Source organism: Urocampus carinirostris, chromosome 10 (genome assembly GCF_059441175.1).
Source record: "Urocampus carinirostris isolate Australia breed hairy pipefish chromosome 10, RoL_Ucar_1.0, whole genome shotgun sequence".
NCBI lineage: Eukaryota > Metazoa > Chordata > Actinopteri > Syngnathiformes > Syngnathidae > Urocampus > Urocampus carinirostris.
This window is the reverse complement of record NC_142358.1, coordinates 8,692,985-8,712,266: the sequence shown is the minus strand read 5'-3', so window position 1 is coordinate 8,712,266 and position 19,282 is coordinate 8,692,985. Positions and strand designations below refer to the sequence as shown.

The window sequence follows — 19,282 nt, the reverse complement described above, 5'->3', positions numbered from 1 at the left end:
TTACAGCTCTGTTAGATATTAAAAAAATTCTGTGCGAGTCATTATTCTTGGTGTGGAACACTGATTTACAAGGACATTTGAAAGTGGCACTCCACACCAAAAAGATTGCTGACCCCTGTTCTGTAGGAATCAGTGCCTGTAATGTCCTCCTTTACAGTCGGTCTTAAAATGCACCACAAATCATAATCAGTTCTGGGGTGTCATTATATACATATATATTTATTTCCATATGGTGTGGTTTTGCATACTAAATGTGAAAGAATCATGGTCTAGAGACAAATTTTGTACGACACAGGTGTACCTAAAGCACGTCGTCTCCTTTATTGACTAATGAAGCCAAAACGTGGGCTTCCTCCTTCCGCCCGGCGAGGCTGAGATGCTCTTCCTGTGCATCAATGACTCTTTGTCTCTCCTCCTTGAGCGGCTTTCAGGTCTTCCCCCGGGCGGATAGATAGCCTTGTGTCCGCAGTCCACACACAGCAACGTCTGTGTTTACGCACAGCTGCTCCTTTTTGTCTCTTACAGTCACGCTCCACTGACCTTATTTCGATTTTTGGGTTGTTTACGATAATATGCTCGTGTGTTTCCCCGCTAGTGGAGCGATGCATGAGCGTGATGCAGTCGGGGACGCAGATGGTGAAGCTGAAGGCGGGCTCCAAAGGGCTGGTGCGCCTCTTCTACCTGGATGAGCATCGGTCCTGCATCCGATGGAAGCCGTCACGCAAGAGCGAGAAGGCCAAGAGTAGGTTTGCACGCAAGGCACACATTTTTTGCGTGCTGGGCAAACCAGCGCACGCAGACAGAAAGGCATCGTGGGAGGTAGTTCAGCCGATAGCATAGTGGCATTTAGCAGAACACACATGTTGAAGATGAATATAATTTATTTTCTCACTCGAGTGCTATCTCTCTCTCTCCCTCTCTCTCTCTCTCTCTCTCCCTCTCTCTCTCTCTTTGTCTTTCACTCTCATTCTTTCTGTCTCTTGCTCTCTCTGTCTTGTTCCTTTTTGTCACCTTTTTCCTTCTTGCTCACTTTCTCCTCCCTCTTCCTCTGTCATATTCTCACTCTCTCTCTCGTTCTTTCTCTCTCCTTCTCCCTGTCTCTTGTTATTCATCTCTCCTTTTCTCTGTCTTTCTCTTACTCTTTCTGTCTCTCGCTTGCTCTTCCTGTGTCTCCTTTTTGCTATCTGTCTTTCTCACTTTTTCTGTCTAGTTTTTCTGTGTCTCTCTCACTCTTTTTCTTGCTCTTTCTTTCTCTCTCACTTTCTCTTGTTCTTTATTAATTTAGTCTCTCTCTTACTCTTTCTCATTCTTTCGCTCTCTCTTTTTTCTCTCTCTCTTTGTAATTCTCTCTGCCTCCCTCTCTCACTCTCATTCTTGTGCTTTCTTTTCCTTCTGCTGTCTCTCACTCTCTCTTGCTATTCTCTTCCTGACTCTCCTCTCTCTCTTTTCAACGTTCGCTCTTGACTTCTCCCTCTCTCTATCTTGCCCTATATGTCCCTGTCTCTCAATATCTCCTTGCCTCTTGCTATTCCTGTCTCTCTCTCTGTCTTGCTGTTTTTTGTCTCGCTGTCTAGCTCTCTCTTACTCTTTTATCTCACTATCTTGCTCTTTCTGTCCCTTACTCTTTCTTTTGTCACATTTTTTCCTCATTTTCTTTTTATTGTATTTCTGTCTTTCACTTCAACGTGCATAGAATAATAGTATTCTTAGAAAAAAAAAAAAATCCTGACACCGAGGGTCTACTACCACTCCCTACGACTGAAACATTTTGTTTGGATTTGTGAGTGATCTTTCTTGCTGCTTCCCCTGAGAGGATTATTCTGTTTTTGCAGCTTCAGCCTATTGAGACGCCTATGGATGCAAACCAACGTGTTAAAAAATAACATAGATTCCCACTGTGGGCATTCCATAAGCCTCTTAAATGTGTTGGCAAGACGCAATTGTGGAATACACACCCAAAAATGAAACGTTCGGGGGCATGTAAAATGATTTATTGTTAATGTCAGGCAATATGGAATTTGGAAGATTAGATTCAAGTCAGATGGATTATTCTAAAATAGATGGTTACCTGAGAAAATGAGATCTTTTCGATCCGTGCATTTTTTGAGGGTGGAAATCCAATAAGCCTCCATAATGAAACAAATATGAATAAAAACCATTTCATGTTTTTTTATATGTAGGTACAAGGTGCTTTACACAGCTATCCATTGTTAATCTAATCCACTATATCATGTGTAAAATGATACAGCTGTGTTCTGAATATCTTCAGCTAGTAGTAACCAAATCAGAAGATGATCGACACATTGGTTAGCCAATATAAATCCAAACATAGTTTTATGCAATTTTCTGGGGGTGTATTTAAATCGGAGCCGAAAATAAACGGGCGCAATGCCATTCATGATTTCTTTTTACGCACCATTACTACGCACAAATGTGCAATCATTGATTGACTTTTGGAAAGATAAGTCAAACATTTACAACTCTTTCGCCATGTTTAAAAAAATGGCCAAAGTAAAATACACAAGGGTGTTAGTGTTGTAAACTGGTCATCTCCAATTGGCCACTTTCGGAAACCCCCGAACCTACCCTTAGAAAAATGTAAATACAACGTTCAGTGTTTTAAATTGTGTTCAAATTTGACAAAATACCATTTTAGGCTTCATGCTATTGACTCACCTGTTTTCCAGATAAAATGCCCATGCTACACTCATTTGCAGGCATTAAGTTGCAAAAAAAAACAAATATATTTAATTGCAAAAAAAAACAGGTGAGTATTAAAAACCTTCTTTTTTTGTGTTCAAACTCAGATTACTCAATGTTCTCAGAGTTTTATCTTTCAAAAGAGACCAAATCCATATTCTCCAAATGGTTCCAAGAACAGTATTCTTTGTATTTTCACAACCATAAGGTGCACATAAAAGTCTCAGATCCTCTTCAAATTGTGCAAAATCGCAAAATTTAATTTGCTATGTTTTGGGCCATGCGAAACATTTTGTTGATGATGTTGTATCGTGGGGTAAATGCTGTGGAAAGGGCTGAAAGAATGTCTTACCCAACACTAATGTGAAAATGTCCTAATGCGGCGTCACCATATCCCGGGGGAATACATCTTTGTTTAATATTTTTCAATGAAATTTACACTCCTGAGCTACTGGGGCGGCAGTAGCTCAGGAGGTAGAGCGCTCGTCTTGGGATCAAGGGATCCCAGTTCGAATCCCGGCTTGTCCGTGTTACATTTCGAAGTGTCCTTGGGTAAGACACTGAACCCCTAATACCTCCAATAAGCAGGTTAGCGCCTTACATGGCTGCAAGGCCGCTATTGGGAAATGTGGAGCACATTGTAAAGCGCTTTAGGAAGTCGTTGACTTGAAAAGCGCTATATAAATGCAGATCATTACTTTACATTACAGTAATCACTAGCTACGCGTTCATAGTCATTGAGTACAAGTCCATCTCTTTAGCTAAACGATGTTTATATACTACTTTCAGTAATATGCATGGATTTTGATTATGTACTGTAATATTCTGTCCTTCCGGCACCCTTTCAGTCACCATCGACTCCCTGTACAAAGTGACAGAGGGCGGCCAGTCGGACATTTTCCACCGGCATCCCGAGGGCAGTTTGGACCCGGCATGCTGCTTCACGGTTTACCATGGCAACCACATGGAGTCTCTGGACTTAGTCACGTCCAATTCGGATGAAGCTCGTACTTGGGTCACCGGGCTTCGCTACCTGATGGCCGGCATCAGCGACGAAGACTCCCTGGCCAAACGGCAGCGCACCCATGACCAATATCCTTTTCACTCAATTTCATTCAAGGTATGACCTATTTCACTGGAATAGTTACTCAAGTGTTAAGTTAAGGTAGGGATTTCAAACTCCGTTTGGCTCTAGAGCCAGATCCAGGTGTTCTGTTCTAAGGCAGACATGATCAGTAAAAGAATGTCAACTCCAAATTCTTAGCTTTATTTTTCAGTATTATGCTTTTTCATTGAGCCCTTTTACATAGCCTACTCTACATATTATATTCACAAGGATCTTTTCTAAACACAACACATGTATTCACATGCAATTCACAAAAATCCTTAACTTTGAGACGTGGATGAAGCAGACCTTCGAGGAAGCCGATAAGAACGGCGACGGTCTGCTGAATATCGACGAGATCTACCAACTCCTTCACAAACTCAACGTCAATCTCCCACGGAGAAAGGTCAAGCAAATGTTTCAGGTGAGAAAAAAAACACGATAATTGCATGTTTCATAAGCTCGAACATTTTTTAGGTAGCACGTTCACGCTACCTAGAATACTCACAAGTAATCAAATTCAAGCTAACACAAGCAAAAAGTAAGACTTTGATTTAAACCATCAGAAACGGATGTTATTCTTTTTTATGATTAAAAATAACAGCAGATGAATTTTTGTCACATAGTGGCCAAACTTAGACTTGGTCTTCCTGTCACGATATAGACACAAAACGATGCATAAAGGGAAATAGTTTAGCCCCAATAAAATGACATATCTAGTATAGTCAGCAATACTAAAACAAACTACTTTTAACGGTGTCAAACGATTCATCACATTCTTCAATAGTAAATGCATGCTGCTAGCATTGCTGATGTAACAGCTAGCATTAGCGACTACACACTTATTATCTTTTTAGCTCCAGCGCCGTTTAGTTGGCTAGAGTAATTGATGCAGCCGCAAACGTTTATTACAGGGGTCTCCAACCTCTTAAAGGCTGAGAGCAACTTTAAGGGCACGGAGTAACTCAGAGAGCACCTTGATAATGCACTTACGAAACAAGAATTTCAATTTAATTATTTACTTGATTTAATTTAAATCGTCTGAAAATGCCTTCTTCCTCTTTATTAAAATCGTGTTGCTCTAAAAAAGGCTTCCGTTGCTTTTTGTTTTCTACCGGCCTTGTAAAAAAAAGAATGCTGTTTGCCCAAAGCTGTTAACTCGCGGTTGTTTTCTGTTTGTGCTGTGCAGCCGGGCAGGTAATTACGGTAGCATGGAAGCTTTTGTGACAAGTGCTGAAGTGGCGCTTCACGTTGAGCCGCAGACCCAACGGCACCGTCAATGAGACACGAGTTTTCTTTCACATTAACAAAAAAAATAATATTTCCTCCCAGTCACTATGAAAATTACAAGGTTTCTTTCTTTTCCCGCCATGTTCAAGTATGTTCAAATAGATTTTGAGTCCTTCGCGACGCTCAAGATCAAGGCTGCGATTATCATGCGCACTCACCTCTGCCCTGTGTTACGTCTCGCTTCTTCGATTATCAAACCCTGCTACTTTGATTTTTTTCTTCTTTTTAGGTTTTTAGATATTTCTAATACTTTTTGTTTTTAATTTACATGACTAATTGCAATTTAAAAAAATCACAACACAATTGAATCACATTTTAGACATTGATATTTCGTGTTAAGTCTATTTAGCGAACGGTCACGCGGGCACCTGGTAATATCGGCGCAGATGTCAGCGTGCCCACGGGCACGTGGTTGCCGACCCCTGATTTTTAACTAGCTTAACTGGCTTTAGCATTGTTCGCGGCTACCGGCTAGCAGTATGTACTGTGTTTACTACCATTAAAGAAAGTAGGCTTACCATATTTTCCGAACTATGGGTCTCCCCGGGGTACAAGTCGCACCCACCCAGAAATGCAAAGTTAAGATGGAAAACAAACATGTACAAGTTGCACTCAAGTCCCATTTTGGGGGAAATGTATTTGCGAAAATCCAGCATCAAAATAATACATGTAATCTTAAAAATAATGAAACTAAAACAGCGAACACGGTATACCAACGTTACATGTACGTCATGCATATCTTAGAAAAGCTATTTCGCTACTACTTTACATAATAAGAGTTATTCAAAAAATAAAGATCATGCTTCCCAAACTATCATCTTTACTCCATATTACTAAATCCAATCAAATCTTCTCACTTGGTGTCACTTTTACTGGTAAACAACTCCCGATAGGTCCCAGAGGTAGACGATCCGCTGGCTTTCTCCTTGTGCAGTCAAGGTTGAAATCACCAACTCAGGCCTAGAGCGCCCTATTGCGATTAAGTGTGTAAAGAACATGTGAAGTGATATACGGTACGGGTAATAAATAAATGAAAGCTCAATGATATAATAATTTCTCAATAATTTCACATATAAGTCTCACCGTAGTATAAGACGCGCCCCCAGCCAAACTATGAAACGACTTCTACTTGTAATCCGGAAAATAGGGTACTCGTATGTAAAATGTCTTTGAGATATAAAACCATGTTTGATATGATTAAAAATCATCCAGAAAAACGTCAATCAGACAAACAAACACGAATAAATAAATATCGAGGGATGTTTCTTTTATATTCCTACATTTGTTTCTAATTGAGAGTTAACAGTGTTATTGTTACTGTTTACCTGACTGCCCATTTTGCACATCTGGTTAGCTGCTCCTCTTGCACTATTTGCACTACTGTAAAATACTATACATAGCCATAATTATTTAGTATATTATTAGTACTCAATACTCCAACTCAATACAACATTTTATTCATATCTGTACATTCAAGGAAACTGTGCGGGTCAGATGTATCGACATTTCGTTCTGTATACACGTGTACTAGAATGACAATAAAGTAGATCTGAATCTGAATCTGAATCTGAACTACAATACAATTAATCACAATTTAATTTTGTAATATGTTTACAGCCGTAATTACATTATTTTTGTTAGGGCAATTTTTGGGAACCAATGTATTCATAAAAAACCTTATAAAAGTAATTTATCAAGAGATTAATTGAGAAAAAGTGTGCCTAACAAAAATATCTGGCAATGAACCATCAACATAATAAATAATAAGATACAGTAAATCCCCAGGATAAGACATGAATCCAGTCCGAGTTTGAAGTAAAACTCCTGTATAACGTGAGAGAGAAACCTAGTAATTGTTCCAAACTCCCCAGACTCCAAATAAAAACATCAAAATGGTATATAGTAAGCACTACTTGATATGTAATATACATGTCTAGGAATAAAACAATTATACATGGACATGTAGAAGAGAAATGACATTTTGAGCTTTGGTGACTTGAGCTGGTTCAGTGGAGTAGTGGGTGGAGTATTTATCTTCCACTTGCGAGGATTGTCATACCCTTTGAAGACTTTGTTGACTTAATTTTATCCTTATTCTTAATAATAGTCCAGATCATCAAATGATTACGGACATGCAATTAGGATATTTAGTCAGATGCTTTCTACTTATTTTTTCATAATCGGAAGCTTTGTTTCCATGGTCATCATGATTTATCTTTAGCAATTGCTGCAAATCTAGGGACCCATAGTAATAAATATAGAACACGAAAAAATACTGTATCACCGATTTGCAAAGTCTCAAAAGACAGAATAATTCCACACAATAAAGTAAAAACGTTGTAAGCTCGCCTCGCTGTATTCCGGGGGTCTACTATACTTTCTTTCTTTTTTTTTTTGCCTCTTTCAAATGCATAAGAACAGTTTGTCTTAGGGAAGCGTGAAAAGTTTTAGAAGAGCCTTAATTTTTAACGGACAAGTCACACGAAGCTAATGTCACGGCACATTAGTGAAATTTCTAACGAGGATCACGCAACTTCGGAGTGCCGTAGCGCAATCCTAATAACCATCAATGTCTTACTTTATTAGGAACCCGAGCAAAGCAGCTAACAGATCTCGGTACTTTTAGCTCCCCTCGGTTTTTTTCCGACACTCTTCAATGATTTGTGACTCCATTTCGGCCAGGGAGATGTAGAAGCCTTACTTTTTGCCTGAAAGAATGATGCCCTAAAAATAATTTATCGCCCAGAAATGAGGGGAAGGAAGGCAGTACCGTTTATATCCTCTTGAAATGATTTTTATATTTTACGGAAACCGTATAAAGGGTTCGAAAGCAAAACCATTAACAGGGTGGTCCGTCGACATTGTTTAGTTACAGTTACTAGTTACTTCATTTAAAAAGTAATTCTGTTAGCTCCCAGATTACTATCACCCAAAAATATCTCGTTACTCTAAAGGTAACTATCTAGTTACAAATTACCCTCTCTCACTCTCGTAGAAGCCGAACCCCTAAAACTGCTTAAAAATAGCCACATCATTCAAGAAGTAGTGAAGCCTTTAAATATATATATATATATATATATATATATATATATATATATATATATATATTTCTCAGTGCTTGCAAACGAACACTCAGCCGAGATCACTCCATATCCATTTTGTCTACCCAGCCTCAAAACTACTGCCCAAACTGTTTTCTTTCTTTTCCCCAGACATGTTGTATGCAAAAATAAGTTTAAACCTACATTCAGCACACTTTTACAGTAAATTCTGTGCTCACTTTTGCCCATTTGATTTTGTTGTTCCTGTATAAACCACACCGCGTCCCCACTCGCTGCCCACCATTCATCAACCTTTGACACACAACCAAATATGCACATAAAAGCTGACTCCTTGATTTCAGTATTCTATTTAATAGTGTAAATTCGGCTTGGATGTGAGTATATACGGTAACAAAAAATATCTACATAAGGAGAAATTAAGCATTCTTATACTCTGTGCTTGAGACCGTGCCACCATAACTGTATTCATTTGTATTTTGTAGGTTAAATATATATATATATATATATATATATATATATATATATATATATATATATATATATATATATATATATATATATATATATATAAAAAACACAACGGGGGAAACAACTCTTTGGTGTATCTGATGATGAATTGGACTTTACATTTATTCATATATTTCAGGATGACACTCTGTTTTATTTCTGGCACTTTGAGTAAAAATAGTGTGATAATGAGATAAAAATTCACATGCCTTTTTGTACGTCATCTTGATCACTGATGGTCTAGTGTTGAGTGTAGGCGCTCTCACCGCCGTGACTTGTGTTCGATTTCCGTTGCATACAATGTTTGACGATTTTGGTCAGTGATGTTTTTTGATTGATCAATCATTGTTCAAATACAGTAGTACAGTGGTACCTCGTTTTACAATAGACCCAACTTACGAATGTTTCTGTATCCGAAGTTCGCGTCCAACTAAAATCTTCATCTTTATGCTCTCAGTTTTTAAGTGTTTGAAGGTAGTGACGCCAGCACTTAAGGTTCGTGTAAGTACCAACACCAGTATCTCCTGTGTGGTTTATCAGCTAGGTGAGACCCTTGCATTAAATTGCCAAATGGTTTAAACCATTAATATATTGGTTGCAGCCACCAAGGCTAAAATTTGTTTGCACCATTGCACACTATGTATAGTTATAGTTACAGTACAGTACAGGTTTTAATTTCCAGCCATGGGACCTGAGTCAAGAGGAGAGAAAAAGAGAGCCAGCGCTCAACTTATGATAAAAAAGCGAAATATTATCGCAAAATATGAAAGTGGGGGTAAAGTTGCAGATATGGCGAGGGAATAAAGACAAACCCTAACATCTGCAACAGTGGCGACGGGCATCACTGTTCTATCAAGCCAGAGGACGGCAATAAAGATATTGTAAGGAGTTTTGCTTTATTTTAATTCTGCGTAAGAATCTATTTTTTTTGGCAAAGGCATTTGCTAAATCTCCCAGCATAGGATGCCAGAGGTCTTCCATAGAATTTAGTTTAAATCTACCTTACTTACTTACTTATTGCTCCAGCGAAGGTCGGGGGGTCCCGTCCCTGTGCGTTGAGCCGACCAGATGAACCAGGTTTTTCCAATGCTGGCGGTCTTGTGCCAGCTGTTCTGCATCCTCTACGGCAACTCCGTGTTGTTGGAGGTCGCCCGCAACGACGTCGAGCCATCGAGTGCGGGGTTTCCCTCGTGGTCGTCTCCAGCCTGCGGCCTTTGGGTCAAACTGGAGAATGGCTCGTGTCGGATGGTCTGGTGGTAGACGAAGGACATGGCCAAACCAGCGGGTGCGGCGTTGTGCGACCAAGGAAGATGCTTGGGGCTGGCACGTGCGGGCTCTGAGCTCTTTATTGGAGACTCGCTGGGGCCACCTGATGTTCTCGATGGTTCTGAGAGCCCTGCTATCAAAACCATCGATTCTTGTGGCCAGGGTGTCGTTCAGGGGCCATGTTTCTGAGCCATAAAGCAGGATAGGGAGTACGGCGAGGTTGTAAATGCGGAGCTTCGTCTTGCGTGCGATGGTCTGGTGCCGCCAGAGTGGTTTCCAGAGAGACTGCAGAGCAGATGCTGCCAGGGCTCTTCTGCGGAGAATCTCTGGTTTTAGGTCCCCATTGTCTGTCACCATGGACCCCAGATATACAAAGCTCTTGACAGGCTCTACAATGTCGCTACCAATTTGGATGGGAGGTGGATCTGGTCCATCACCGACATACATGAACTTGGTTTTCGTCCAACTCACTTGCAGGCCAAGCCGCGCTGCCTCTTCGCTGTAAATGCCCAGAGCGTCTCTCAGCTGGCTGTAGGAAGTGCTGAGAATGATGGTGTCGTCAGCATACTCCAGGTCAGTCAGGTGGTAGTTGCCGAAAGACACCCCGGGGATGCGCTCACTAACCCTGAACATCAGATGGTCGATGATGCAATTAAAAAGGTCGGGAGCAGCCACGCAGCCTTGGCGAACGCCGCTGGAGATAGCAAACCAGTCGGAGTCAATGCCGTTGATACGGACACAGCTCTCTGCGTTGCTGTAGAGCAGCTTGAACAGGGCTATGATCTTGGGTGGTGCTCTGAGAGCTTGGAGGATGTTCCACAGTGAAGAGTGGCAGACAGTGTCAAAGGCGGCCTTCAGATCAATGAATCCGATATATAGATGGCGATCTTTACGGAATTCACGGGTCTTTTCTATCAGCAAACGGACAGCAGAGATGTGGTCCGTTGTGGAGCGGTTGGGCATAAAGCCAGCCTGCTGGGGACGGCGGCAGCTTCTGATTGCTGGAAGGGCACGGCTGAGCAAGATCCTGGTAAAGACCTTGCCCGGGATGGAGAGTAAGGTTATGCCTCTGTGGTTTCCACAGACAAGCCTGTCGCCCTTGCATTTCCAGAAGGGCAAGATGACTCCTCTGGTCCAGTCGGTGGGCAGCTGCTCCGATTCCCACACCTGGTTGAATAGGCGGGTTAGCCACTCCACCATGCCATCACCGCCGGCCTTGAGCATCTCGCCGGTAATGGCACAGATGCCGGGGGATTTCTTGGTGTTCAGCTTCTTCAGAGCAGCTCTCACTTCCTCGGGTGTTACAGGGTCTGTGCAGCAGGTGTCGTTAGGAGGTGCTGTGCTCGCAGCCCCTAGGAGGGTGGGATCAGCCGGGATGGTGCTGTGCTGCAAGAGGAGGCTAAAGTGCTCCTTCCAGCGCTCGAGGCAGTTGGCTTCTGTCATGATGAGGTTGCCGTCTGAGTCCTTTACCAGGGCTGTCTTTATGTGTGGGCCGCTACGGGCTTGGCGTAGTAGACTGAATACGCGGCTCATGTTGTTGTTGTTGGCCGCGGACTCAAGCTGTTGGGCTTCTGCCTGCCAAAACCTCTCCCTATCTTCAGCAATGGCCACATTGCGCAGGCGATTCAGTCTCCGATACTCTGTGAGGTCGCCTCGGAGTCGGGCCTCACGCCGCTGGTCTATGATGTTTAGTGTCCTCTCTGATATCCAGGGCTTTCTCGGGGAGGATCGCGGGCGTCCGAGGACATTGTGAGCAGACTGGAGGACACTTTCCTTGAAGGCCGCCCAGTCTGTCAGCTTGTCAGGAGCCAGGGTATCAAGAGAGCGGCGGATGGAGCAACTGAAGTCTCTGGCAATGTTGGGGTCGCTGAGTCGGGAGGAGTCGGGGCGAGGCAGAGTCTTGTGCTGGTTGGCTCGGAGCTTTAGCTTGAGCTGGGCCACCAGCAGACGATGGTCTGTGTTGCCAAGCTGTGCTCCTCTGAACACCCGGCAGTTGGTTACAAACGACTTCCAGCGTCGTGATATCAGGATGTGGTCCAATGCCTTCCTGGTTCTGCCATCTGGGCTGTACCACGTCCAGTGATGGATGCATTTCCGGGGAAACCAGGTGTCAGCAACACAAAGGTTGTTTTGGTGGCAGAGGAGGAGGAGGCGGTTGCCATTGTCGTTTGTTGTGCTGTCAACAAAGGTGGTGCCGACAGGTGAGCCGGGGGACCGATCATTGCTGGATAGAGTGGCGTTGGCATCAGTGAGGATGATGGTGACGTCGTGTGGTGGGGCTTGGTTGACAGCCTGGTGGAGTTGGTCAAAGAACGTGTCCTTCGCATCCTCATCAGCGACATCGATGGGGGCGTAGGCGACGATCACTGTCATCTTGCCGTGATGGTGGAGGAATCGAGCAGACAGTAGTCTGTCGCTTATTGGTGTCCAGCTGATGAGGGACCTCCGGAGGGCTTTTGGAATGGCAAGAGCCACACCGTAAAGGCCGGTCCGACTCTCGGGGCCACTCCAGATGTAGCAATGGTTGCCAGCTGTTGTTTCACCATTGCCTTGCCATCGTACTTCACAGAGCCCTGCCATGGTGATGTTATAGCGACAGAGCTCTCGGGACAGCAGGGTGGCAGCTCCGGGGCGAAGGAGTGTCTGGACATTCCAGGTGGCGACACGGGTCTTATGACGAAGATCGATCCGTACTCGTTGGTCGGGGGCAGGCTGGGTTCCGTTACCGTGTTGGTCAGTCCGGCTTCTTTCTCTGGTCAGTTTCGTAACAAAGTGTGTTTCTCCTGGGTGAGTTGTTAGCCCTCCGCAGGATAGTCGGTTGGTGGGGCTGCCACCTCACAGCGTACCGACACGCTGGGGTCTTTGTTTGTCTGGAACCTACCCCGGAGACCGGCCCGCCATGGGTGACCCTACCAGGAGCAAGCTCCCGACGGTATCGCTCTCCAGGGTCACTGGAACACGCAAGCCCCCTCGCCGCATCAAGGCCAGACCCATCCGAGGGGGAAATCTACCTATGAAGGGAAAAACTCGATACATGAATTTGATTTTAAATGGTAATTATAAAATTTACAGATCTGCAGTTCTGATAAGAATGATTCAAATCAAGAATTTCAAACAAAATAGTTGCATAGGTAGTTGATCTAACACAGTATGATTTATTGATACATGGAATCAATAAAATCGCAACCAGACGAATTCAGTATGTTGAAATCAACTGGTATCATGTGTAAAGGGGGAAGGGTAGACATTTTTGTAAGTGGCTCACCTTTGGGGTGTAATCAGGTGAAGTTATCGTTACTTAAAAGAAATGTGTTTCTCTATCGATTAGATTAATTTGGAAGATATATTTGTAAAGGAGTATCCCGCTAACTCTACTAACTTAAGAATCATAGAGCATTTGTTCATATTTGGACCAGTGCCTTGTTGATGCAGCGGATGGTGGGAAATTCTCCTCTTGGCCCCAGGGTACAGAGTTGAGGACAGTAACAGTCGATGAGACTTTTAATCGGGGACCACATGCTGTTGAAGAGCACTTTCACAGCAGTTGACGTGTTAGATCGCTTCATCCGACAGGCAGGCAAGAGGCCGAACCGTTGGGGCTGTCCTGTTATAAAGGAGCCATGATTTAAGATTAGAATTCACTTTTTGACGGGGAAACCCACCTTTTAAGATTGTTTTGACGCAAATGGGGCTGGTCTTCAAGTGGTGTGTGTCTGTATGTATGAATGACCCAAATGACACAATTCGAAATCCTGGAGCATCAATCATCATTTCATCATAACTCATGATGAGATCCATGTACGTCGGGCAGTTATGCGTTTGCTAGTGCAACCGTCCTGAACTGTAAATCCAGGAACTGTCCATCATGGGGTGCAGTCATTCCACCTATCCCAAAGGCATGAGTTCTTTGGCCGGGATGGGTAGGGAAAAGAAAAAAAAAGAAAATTAAAGACAAATTTTCGCTCATTTCTTCTTGATGTCCTTTCTGCAGCGTGGGTTGGTGATAGGTTATCCAGGAAACAAGTTTGAGGTCCTTCTCTCAGTGGTTGCGAAAGAAAAGCACAACAAATGGGTAAAAAAAGGAAAAATATAGTCCTGTGGAAACAAACGATTTTTGATTTAGAACGGTTTCGATATACAACTTCACTGGTGGAACCAATTCAATTTGTAAAGTGAGCTACCACAGTATACTGTAAAACCTCTCGCAGTAACGCGCATGTATGAATACTGTTTACAATCGTATTTACTGTATTTTGCAGTATATAATGCGCACTGAGTTATAAGAAAATTTTCTTGCAAATTTGGGGGTTAGGGTACATTTTATAGGAATTTACGATAATTGTGTTCCAGAAACGCCGTAGTCCCAACACTGCCCATCGGGAGTTGATGCGGATGTAATGTGTCGCCGTGCAAAAGGCAAGCTCTTTCAAGGTTGTCGGGCGATGAAGGGATTAGCCGCCATTATTAGATTGGGCTTCAATGGCTCCCTATGAGACACAGGTGATAGCGGCGGCGAGCTGTCACTGTGAGCTGCTGGACTGGAACAAGCAACGAAGCGCACTGAGCCTGTCCTCGGAAAAGGGCTGTGACAATATGAAAGGAAATTGTTGAATCTGATCGCCATAACCGCGGAAAAAATTACCTTTGTGTTGTAGAATACCTTGGTACCTCTTCATATGAGCATAATAAATTCCAGGATCTCGCTCGTAGCTCTAATTGCTCTAATTTTCCCCATATGAAATAAAAAATACTAAGTGACCTGTACCCGACCTCCCAAGAGCATCAAAGCTAAGCCTAAATGTCTATAGAATACACCTTCTTGATCACTTAAACATTCAAATAGTAATTAAACATAAAAATACAGTAATTAGACAAATAAAATGAAATTAACAGAATAAAATGTGAGTTTACCATGTAGGGAGTCGGTGCTTGCAGGGGGGGGGTAGTTGGCGATGGTGGGCAGAGTGACATAGAACGAGGCAAGTGTGGTCTTCCCCTGTTTTGCATGATCATTTCTATTCATTAAATGCAAAGTTTCACCGAGGTCAGTGACTATGTTCCGTAACTAAAAGACAAATGAGAGCGACATTAGAAGAGGCAGATTGTTAGCCACAAACACCAGTATATATCATCTGAGTAGTCTTGGGGGATCATGCTCCTAAAAAAGGTAGGTCATGGCTTGATGGAAAAGCTAAACATGCAAGAATCTCGTATCAAAAAGGGTGTAGTGCCCCAACAAGGCAACATCCCGCCTCGTCCCCTGACCCAACCAACTTCCCGGGGCCCCAGTAGCACCCGGCCACGCCAATCCAATTTCAGTAAAACAAAGCACTGCAAAAACTCTTCTGCGGCTTTGTAACCTGCACTCGCTGCTTCTCATGCCAAAACCACAGTTACCAAGCCATTTGTCTTCGTGCATATCTCAAATCAGCCATGGCTAGCGTTGAAATCTATTCCAGTTGTACCCTATGCTGCCTCAAGTTTTCGGTCGTCGTCGGTAGATAGCGACTTCTGCTCTCTGTGCCACTATCTCTTGCTAGCTCCTTGTTTTGTATCGATAATAACAAGTATCCCCGACTCATTATAAATAATAGTATGTAATTTTGAAAGAAAAATCATGGTCCTGCTTGTTTTTATGGCCTTGATGACATATTTAGGTTTTAATACTATACAAGTAGGAAATTTTGACCGATCGTAATCCTTAGCGAGGTCACTTACATGAACACCATGATCGTCTATTATTTCCTTCTTTTTTATTGACGTAGTTATCCTTTTTACCATCAGAAATAACCTTACCATTTCCCTACCTTTCACAAAAAGGAGAAAGAGCATGATAAAAACAAACTTGCTGCAGATTATAAACAAGTGGCACGGGATTAGACGTCTGATGGTAGGAAGTCCATTCGCCAACTGGCTAATGCTGACGTTAAGCGGTCTCCAGTGGTAGCTTCTGGGACTGATCGTCGTTACTTGGATTTACCCTTGTACTTGGATGTGTATTAATAAAACACGTATACATTGAAATTTTATTGTCCACACATGCTCTGTTAAAAAGGTGCTACTGTTTTGTCAAAAAAGCAATAGTGACTTTAAACCCGGGATCATATTAATACATCTTGAGTGCTGGCAGAAGTCAGCTTCTCTCACACTCGGTGCAATATGAATTCATGCAGTCATCAATATGTCATGCGGCATTGCAATATTGATGCAGCCACCTGACTGACGGGACTTTTTTTATTGCTTCTCTTCTAGGAAGCGGACACAGACGATCAGCAGGGTACGCTCACGTACGATGAGTTTGCCGTCTTCTACAAGATGATGTCCATGCGGCGAGATCTTTTTCTGCTCATGATGGCTTACAGCGACAGGAAAGACCACCTGACGGCCGACGAACTAGTTAACATATTGCGCTGCGAGCAGAAGGTTAAGATCAAGTCAAGTTCGGAATGTTTTGACTTTGTTGGTTGATTTCCATTCAAACTAAAATCAGTCTAAAGCAGTGGTCGGCTACCATCGGGCCGCGGACCTGTACCGGGTTGCGAGTTGTTTGGTACTGGGTCGCAGAGAAAAAAAAACATTTGCTTTATTTTTTTTTCTCCCAAAATGTTGAGAGTACTATATTGGACTAAAGAAACAAAAGAATTAAAAGCTTTATACGTGTATAAGCCTTATAATGAATGGAACATGTGCTATGTGTATCTAAATTAGCTTTATTGGCCTACGATCAAAATGACAAAGTTTAATGCACCACGTGACTATTCTATTGTAGAATACCTCCTCAAGTTCAACATAATTACAATATTATTGAATTACAGTCTTGTTTCTTTGATACAATTAAAGAAATACACCAAAGAAATCCAAATTTTGAGGATGAGAAAAAAAAAACAAGACGCAATGTGCATAACGTGCCTCTTTTCTGGGCAACAAAAATATTGCAATAAAAAGCATACAATTATAAAAAGCAGCCTTTTGATGAGGTAAAGTAAATAAAATCATATGATTGCTGTTAGAGTTTGATTTCTGTAAAATGTTCAAGCAAGTCAGTGCAGCAGCATCTTATCTCTCAAATTTGATAATTAAAGCAGCCTTCTTTAGGCCTTAGGAACAAAATATAAATAATTTCCCCAAGTGTCATTCAAAAAATGTTCTGACCAAAATCAGAAATCACTTGATGAAAACAGCTCGCTTGTTACTAAAGTGCTTGTGACCACATTGTGATCTTACCTGTTTAATGGGACTTCTGCGTTAAAATTAGCATGCCGCTTTAAAATGGGCGAAGCTTGCACTGTGCTTGACTCAAACAGGAAAGATGGGAGAGAGGAAAACAAGTGAAAGAGCAGACTTCCTTCCAATCTCATAGTTACAGAGTAACACCCGGAGTTGAAACGTGATATTTAAGCTTCACATTTTTACAGCATTGGAAAACGTTAGTTTGTATCATGTTTGTCCTACAAAAACCGTATTAAAAGAAAAATATATTTTCTTTCTCCTTCTTTTTCAATTTATAAACTCTTTTGGGAAAGTGCCTGGGAGTCACTTCGCAAAACTTAATCAATGTTTTTTTATATTTTGAAATGGTTTTCTTGTTGACAAACTTAAATCCTATAACAAGTTTGTAATAAAAACTAAATAACAACATTTTGTGTAATGAAATTAAATGAAATGATCTGTATTTATATAGCTCTTTTCAAGTCAAGACTTCCCAAAGCCCTTTATAGTGTGCTTCACATTTCCCAATAGCAGCCGTGCAGCCATGTAAGGCGCTAACCTGCTTATTGTGGGTATTAGGGGTTCAGTGTCTTACCCAAGGACACTTCGACATGTAACACGGAGGAGCCGGGAATCGAACCTGCTATCTCTTGATCCCAAGACGAGCTCTCTACCTCCTGAGACTCTGCCCCAGTACGAATACTCTTTGAGTTTTTTCTCCAAAAGTTGTCATATAATGAGGCTTTCAAATTTTTTACAGTATATTTTTAATTTTTTTTCGGGTCAGTTTCTGCCATTAACAGTAATTGTGATAGTAATTCCCTCACTTTGGAACATGTCTTTAAATGCTAAGCATGGTTTAACTGTTGCTAAAATATAACGTCACCCACTGGCCATGTAAACAGCTTCAAATGGATGGTCTAAACAGGAATAGTAATTATCATTATCCTCATTTTATTATTAATTTACATATGGATATCCAATATTTGCGGTGAATTTAAATCTGTTGCTAGAACAGCAGCACTGTATCGCTAAACTGGCGCTGTCAAACATCTTACTGACACTCTCCATTGAAGTCCTCTTCATATTCTGTTCAACTCCACCTTCATTGATTTTAATTTTAATGAACAATTTGGCAAATACCGCGTTATTGATTTCAATGTAATAAGACCACCTATTTTTGTTTCCACAGATGGTCAACGTGACTCCCGAGTTTGTCACAGACATTATTGAAAAGTTTGAGGTGTCTGATGAGAATAAGCAAAAAGGTGTCATGGGGATTGAAGGTGAGATTTTATAGGATGCCGCATCCCTCCGTATGCTTTAGAAATCCTAATAACATACTATGTAATCTATCTTCCAATATCACACAGATTTTTTACTGTGTGTTATTTATGTGTGTTAAGACTGAATCTTTTTCATGATTTACTGACCTGGTCAAGTGTTAGGTGTATTACCTTACATCTCTGAATTAAACACACAATACGAGACATGAGACATTAACATTGTTCATGAGGAGATGTGTCCCGGCCAAACCCTGATTCTCCTCTGACCACAACATTAGCAGCTCCTCCATTTTATTACAAACAAATCACAGAGTTGTTTGGGTGGAATAATTTAACATATCAAGGGAACACAATCGTAAAACAAGGAACATTAAACAGACCGGAGTAAAACATGACAATGCAGCTACTCTCCTCAGTCAAATAGTTAAGTAGTAGACTCTTTAAAGCAAGGAAAATATTTTACTCAACTCTAAAAACACTAAATAGCATTGTAGTAATAACTAATAAATGTATTTACAATTGCAATTATCCCATCATTAAGTTTATGTTGTGATAGATCATAGTGATTAACAAGAAGACATAATGTAAGTCTGGAGGGTCCCTCTCCGTGTTGTAGTATCGGTAATTAATAACGGTATTCCATTATGTATATGTATGTATGTATGTATGTGTATATATATATATATATATATATATATATATATATATTACATGGCTGTACTTGCTCAAGACACCCCACAGGAAAATGGTGCCCCTACAACCCGAGTGATTAAGGTTAACTCCCAGGGAAACACCCACCCATATATACAATGCAGATGCTATCATGTTTTTGCTTCTCCCTTTAGCATTACTGCAAG

General features: G+C 41.7%; 1 protein-coding gene across 1 annotated transcript in view; it reads left to right on the top strand.

Annotated features, from left to right (window-relative positions):
* Positions 1 to 19,282, top strand: part of plch1 (phospholipase C, eta 1) — a 102,878-nt gene that overhangs the window by 28,049 nt on the left and 55,547 nt on the right. Inside the window, exons 2-6 of the mRNA XM_088344948.1 lie at positions 596 to 742; positions 3,549 to 3,792; positions 4,100 to 4,229; positions 16,183 to 16,353; positions 18,332 to 18,425. Of these exons, the coding sequence (XP_088201074.1) occupies positions 596 to 742; positions 3,549 to 3,792; positions 4,100 to 4,229; positions 16,183 to 16,353; positions 18,332 to 18,425 (786 nt within the window). The remainder of the gene's footprint in view (positions 1 to 595; positions 743 to 3,548; positions 3,793 to 4,099; positions 4,230 to 16,182; positions 16,354 to 18,331; positions 18,426 to 19,282) is intronic.